The sequence below is a fragment of the Saccoglossus kowalevskii genome, chromosome 2 (genome assembly GCF_978046115.1).
Source record: "Saccoglossus kowalevskii chromosome 2, keSacKowa6.1, whole genome shotgun sequence".
NCBI classification, from domain to species: domain Eukaryota; kingdom Metazoa; phylum Hemichordata; class Enteropneusta; family Harrimaniidae; genus Saccoglossus; species Saccoglossus kowalevskii.
Window position 1 is genome coordinate 15,219,926 of NC_140642.1, and position 6,602 is coordinate 15,226,527.

The 6,602-nt window shown below is 37.3% G+C and overlaps 1 protein-coding gene across 1 annotated transcript; it reads right to left on the minus strand.

The window, feature by feature from the left end:
• Window positions 1-4,590: 4,590 nt before the first annotated feature.
• LOC100370860 (serine/threonine-protein kinase pdik1l-B-like) lies at window positions 4,591-6,602 on the minus strand. Its single transcript, XM_002737774.3, has 3 exons — window positions 5,543-6,602; window positions 5,286-5,451; window positions 4,591-4,857 (listed from the first exon to the last, which is right to left on the minus strand). The coding sequence occupies exons 1-3, from the start codon at window positions 6,600-6,602 to the stop codon at window positions 4,818-4,820; spliced, it is 1,266 nt and encodes a 421-aa protein (XP_002737820.2). The 3' UTR covers window positions 4,591-4,817.

The following is a 6,602-nucleotide window of genomic DNA, read 5'->3' on the forward strand; positions in this document are numbered from 1 at the left end:
GTTTTTGAGCAAATCCCTGAAAACCTCTGGCCCATTGTCACATTGTCACTACTGCATGTACTACGTGTGTTTCGGGCCATGTGTATGGGATTCTATGGAGGTTCAAGTTGGCCATGGATTGGAGTATACTGCAATGGACAATCGGATTACCCTTAGCACACATTAACTTAAGTGGGTCAATATAGCCATTTTGTATCGGTCTTTAGTCTTGTGATGGTATTTTAGTCATTTCTGATTCATTTTGTGTCTATATAGATTTGTTGTTTAGATATTAGACAAGCTATGGTTCCTGTTCTTGTTTTATTTGCGATGCAATTTGGTGTCGGACGTCTGTATTACGCAAGTCATGTGAGGAACCATATACAAAGACAAAAGGCCGAAACAAGAAGAACTATGGACCCACAGCTAATATTTACCTTACTTCTAACGATTATCCATCGAATAATTTTTAGATTTTTGTCTTACTTACATTTACGAATATCAATTACAGCGAATTTCACTGTCCCACATTTGAAATAATCACAAAAAATGACAGTTTAGGTTAAAATGACCAAAAAATTAGAAGTAACGCATTATATGTGTTTATTTTGGTTTACACATGTGTAAACTCTTCAAATAGAAAAGTAATTCAATTGACTAGGCATTGATTCACGTCAAGAAAGTCATTCGACCAGTCTTCGAGAGTTTCCATAACGACACGTGTCTTGTGATCTGTCAATTTGATGATTTTCCAGCTCACCAGAAACTCACTGGTATGATCTTACATACTTAGATCGCAATTTCCACATTTCTCGGGGCTTTGTGCGATATGAGAATGTCCTTATTGCTATGAGCTGCCAGGTTTGCAGGTAACATGCTGAATACTACCCCAACATTTACGTACATGTCACTCACCCCGGTTTTTTATATCTTGGATTTACAAAAAACACACGGCAAATGGTAGTTTTTAACTAGATAACAGACAGAAAATTCTGAATTTAAATATGTCATCACATCATTCCCACTACATTACTAAAACAACGGATAACTATTTTCGATATGTGCCATACTAGTATTTAACAGAGGCGGCGACACGAAATTTTGCATGGAGCGGGGGGGGGGGCTGCTCACCATCCCTCGCACCAAAGGCGTCCATGATGTATATTTGAAATTTTAATCAAATCAGAGCTTAAAGCGCGGTAGTCGTCGCGCTGCGCATGTGTGACATTTGTGTTGGTGAACATTGATTTCCCACAATCAAATGCGCTCTTCAAATGGAAATTACAAGTATGAGGTTTGACCTGGGCGCGATATGCACTGATTACCGCCGGTGACTCTTTGATACCTTCGAATGACATGAAAATTATTTAATTAAAGCTTGGAAACCTCTCAGTTCATACTCGTTGATCTGTGCAACAGTCAAAGTCGCCATATTTGTTTATATGAGACCCATATATCTCGCACATGCGCAGCGCGACGACTACCGCGCTTTAACTAATCTAGCATTCTGGAGATTCGCCCTGATCAATATATGGTACATGTACATGTCAAACCCAATGATGATAAACGCTGTGTAGAATGTTAGTTCACTTCACTTCACAGCGAAATTAGTTCACTTTCACAAATACAAGTCAGATCTTCATACATTGGTAGGACTAAATTAAAATAGTCCCAGTCGGCTATCTTGATTGGATAGGGAAATAAACTCATGTGCGTATATGCGACGTGTGACGTAAAGTTTACACGTAATCAGTCAACGCATGTCATTGTCAGAGATATGACGAAAAACAGCATTCGTCAAGGTCGTGTATCAATGTCCCTGATGACCGATATGTGCACGGAATTGCATATTTTTATGCATAATTGAGATTTTGAATTAGAAAGACAACAATGTTTGATTTTTATGCATTTTGGTAGTAAAATGAATTGGCTCTTGTGGATATGTGTGATATGATGTATGAACTGAATTCGTTCGGCCATTTTGAGTACGATTTGTGAAACAAAATAACCTGCATTATTATTCCATGATGTAAATGAGATCCGTAAAAAACACATGATTTTTCAGCACAAAACGGCTGCCATCATCATTCAGCCATCTTGCATTGGATTATGAAACGAATGTGAGTGCATATGTATCCCAAAATGTCTGACATACCTGACCAGTCCAGACATATCCTAGACAAGGCACTAGGATGGCATACACTAAGACAAAATGTTGACCATGATGTTGAATCTACAGGGCAAAATGATATGCATCCAGAGTTCCACTAATGTTCAATGCATGTTCATGTATGAACGAAATATGTCAAGACACGACTGAGATCTGGTTTTGAAATCCTGGAATTACTTGATTTTAAGAAGTATTAATAGTAAAATGGCCGATATTTGAAAACCTTGAATCACAAAACAATGCACGTGTAAATGTATCCCAAGATATAGTATGAATATGTGTAAATTGAACGTGGTCAGTAAGGGCATGTCCGAGATAAGTCATCATAAATTTATAACTGTTTTATTTCTTTCCTTCAAATGATATATACAGTACATTAGAATAGAACACATATTGAACCACTTTGTTGTACAAATAAGAACGAACCATTATATTTAAATCGCAGATCACCTGCTGGAATAAAGCAATATATATACATTTGTTTCGGCTAGCTATTTACATTGCATAGATATTATACGCCATTAAACCCCGTATATTCATTTAAGTAAGCTGTTAGAATGAAACAGAGCATGATAAAAAAAAAAATAATGTTTAACAAGTTGACGTATATGCATACTATTATTTGATGTGCGTGAGGTCTTATTTGATATTCGTCCACATAAACAGCAAACACGCCAAAGCCTCCATTTGAGTAAACTACAATCTGATAAAAATCCAATATATTTTTTAATTTCTATGTTTTATTTATTGTTTTTGTATTTATGAGCAATTTTATGGTTTTACTCGCAATATCATATCTCGGCGACCATTCTCCTTATCGCATTAACGCCCCTACCAAAGATTTAGCTAAAATCTCCCATAGCTAGTTATTAGTTATTCCGATCGCACCTTTTGATTTATCCCGTGCGAAGCCGTGCGATCGGACGATGATATGTCACCGCAACGGCTGTCTCTTGGACATCTATTTTGGCGAAGATCTCGATCACTTTACTAATAAAAAATATGGCAAAATACTAGGGTCGTCGGATTCCAATCTATGATTCGTTATTAAACCAAGCACTGTGCAATAATTGTAACTAAATCATAGTATAAATGTTGCTGTTTGAGCAGGGTCAACTGTATTCTACGTTTGATTTTGTCTAAAAAAATCTCGTTAACGAGTTCGAGCATCCATGTAAAAAATACACATTTAGTAGAAGTATAAATCGGCGTGGTTCACAACCCAGTAGCAAACAGTATAGTTTTTTTTTTTTAGAAAAATGTATTTTGCCGTGGGCCTCGATCGCTCTGCTAATATATAATTTATAATGACTGCATGTGTCCGATGTGTGGGTCTGAATCTTTTCTGCGTCTAAACCATGTGTAAAACGCACATTCGAAACATATTATAATATTTGCTGGCGTAGCTAGGTCAACTGTTCATGGGTCGGCATCTTCCGGTTTTTCTGACGATACCATTACTTATATTTAACAAATCGCACTCTCTATCGATATAGCGCGTAGCAATGCGTATAGACAGAAAGTTGTTTTTTTGTGAGGGGGGGGGGGGGCTTGCTAGCAGGTTTCCTTAGTTATTTTGTTGTTACCATGGCTTATCTTAATATTTTACATTTATCCACATTTAAGATATAACACAAACGGTCAAGATACTAAACAAATAACAAAGCGAACTAGGGTGACGTGAGCCTGAGTAAGATATCGATCTACCAGGTTCGTGTTGCTATTGTTAACAATTTTTTAACATTTACATGTTATGTATTCGAGACAGATTGTTTATATATTGTACATTTTGCTTAGCTAGTGACTGAAATGTGATAAAAAAACAATTGTATTTAGGTTTTATAAACATTTATAGACATAATTATTTCATTCGAAGGAAACATTGCACAATGTAATATATATAGGAAACAAATCATACTAACATGACGTCACATCACATAATCATAATCAAATGTTCCATCATAACGTGTTTTCACGATTCCCCCGCCAAACATCAGATGCGCATTTACGGAGATATTAGTACATTCCAAAAAAGCACATATGACGTCATAATTAAATATAACCAGAAATGCTTGAATATCCATATTAATAAAGAAATTAATATGCACCAATATTAACATGTTGATTGCATTGATCGCTTATATGTATAAATGGGGCTAGTACATGTATTTAAATTTATTGCAATGATATAGATGTGTCGAGTGGGGTACAGTATGAACAACCTGAAATTGCCCAGAAACTTTCATTTCACTAACGTTTAAATTTATTAAATTGTCAGCGTGTAATTGGGCGTCCCACTAAAACTACCCCGAGAAGCGACAGCGAAGTATATCTGTCAAATTAAACGGTTGCCAATCATTTGCCCCATATGAATCAGAGATATACTTTATTTGATTGCCATTTTCCATAAAATATTGAAATATATGTTGTATAAATATATAAAGTGTGCACGGAATTCTATCCGATTTGTGTAACATGAGGACATTAAAACTTACAATCAAAATGAAGTGCCACGTGAACTTAATATCTGCATAAAAAAGTTAGCTTTGATTTTAAATCAGTTTGAATTATTGCGTTTGGGGCGTAAGTTTTATATTGTACACCGCTACCACTCTGTTCTTGTACTGGTGGTTTGCATCATTCTTCCAGAATACACATAAAATCACACCTAAGTCCATAAGATTCCCCACACAATGAACAGTGACATTCTGAAATAAAAAAATGTGCAATTGAAATAATCTGTATGTGTGTGTGTTGTATTGTACTGATCAAAGGCATGCTCGATTGTGAATATTACCATCCATTAAATCCGACGTGGTAAACGCGCATACATGCAAGACGTTAGTATGTTTTGTCCCCGCATGAGAATACGTCACAGTTGACAGTCATGGGTCAAAATCTGTCATCATCAGTCACATTTACCTTACTCTGCCTTATGTTAGAGTTGAGGGTTTATATCGTCAAACATATATGCTAGAGATTAGAGAATGATCCTGCCTATCGTCAAGTACACCTGTACCCCATACAAAGCCCCGTAACTGATAACCCAAGTCAAGAGGCGAAGATTTTGGTCATGAATTTTGGTCATGCTTTGAGAGGGGTCAAACAACAATATACAAGATGAAGAGATACTCACACAGACCAGAATAACAAGCACCCACTCACTCCAAAACATTTGAGTCTTACAGAAGGGTGGCAGATATCACACGGCGTATCTGTGTTTTCACTGGCAATCACCATATGGGTTGGCCTAATTCGAGAATTGACCATCTTTGCAGCCCTTACCGGAGCCTTTTTCGATACTAAAATATAACATTAAAAATATTTAGAGAGTATTGGCAATAAACATGAATTTGATGATTGCTGAACGTCAATATGATGTGTCCCTATTACCTGGTGATATCGGCACAATGCAATCGGGCACTGACACCTTTCTGTGCGTACGCGCTTGGTGGCGCTTCTCATCACTGTTGATTGAGATGGGATTAATTTTAACATCGGAACATTTCCTCTTCGAATTGTCGTCATTTCTCAAACACTGAAAATACTCCTTTGTTAGTATATACACTTGTTCCGCTGTAGGTCTCCTGTGATAGTCCCGGAGAATCATTCTGTTGATTACGTTCCTGATAGGCGAACTGACCGAGACTCTGTAGTCAAGAGCTCGGGTAGCTTGGGGGTTCTGAAACATGACCTTGCCGATGTAAGGGGTGTCAATATTATTACGATGCATGGCAAATGGATCATAATAAAATAACGCTCCAAGCCATTTTGCTTGGAATGAGAACGGTTCAATCTCTCGTTCAAGCATAGCGAGATAAATCACACCTAACGAAAATATGTCAATTTTACTGGTATAATGGCTTTCATAAACCTCCGGTGCAATGAAAGCTTCCGTCCCCGCGCCATAGTTACCATATAATTGGTTATTTGAACATTTCAAAAAGTTCACATCTTTGTTTACGGAGGAAATAACAACTCTTTGGTCAATATCAACTATTTTTGAAATACCGAAATCCGAAACTTTGATAACATCCAGCCCATCACTTCGTCGACACACCAACACATTGTCTGGTTTCAAATCTCTATGTACAATCTCGTTGTTATGAAGAAAATGAACAGCATCAGCGAGCTGAATCATGAAACGTGAATGAATGTGTCGATTACACGGTCTCTGCAAAAGATACTCCTCCAAATTCCCGCCATCACAGAACTCCATCACCAAGCATAGTTGTTGTTGGTCCAAATATCCATCGTAAAACTTCACAATGTGGTCGTGGCATGTAATTTTGGCAAACGCCTCCAATTCTTTGATTGCGCTAGTCTCTGATTTTTTGGTCCCCAAGCTGATTTTCTTGAGGGCGAATTCCGATCCATTTTTCTTCTTCACGAGATAAACGGAACCAAAAGCACCGGCTCCCAGGAAACGAAGCTCTGAGTATTTAGATGACAT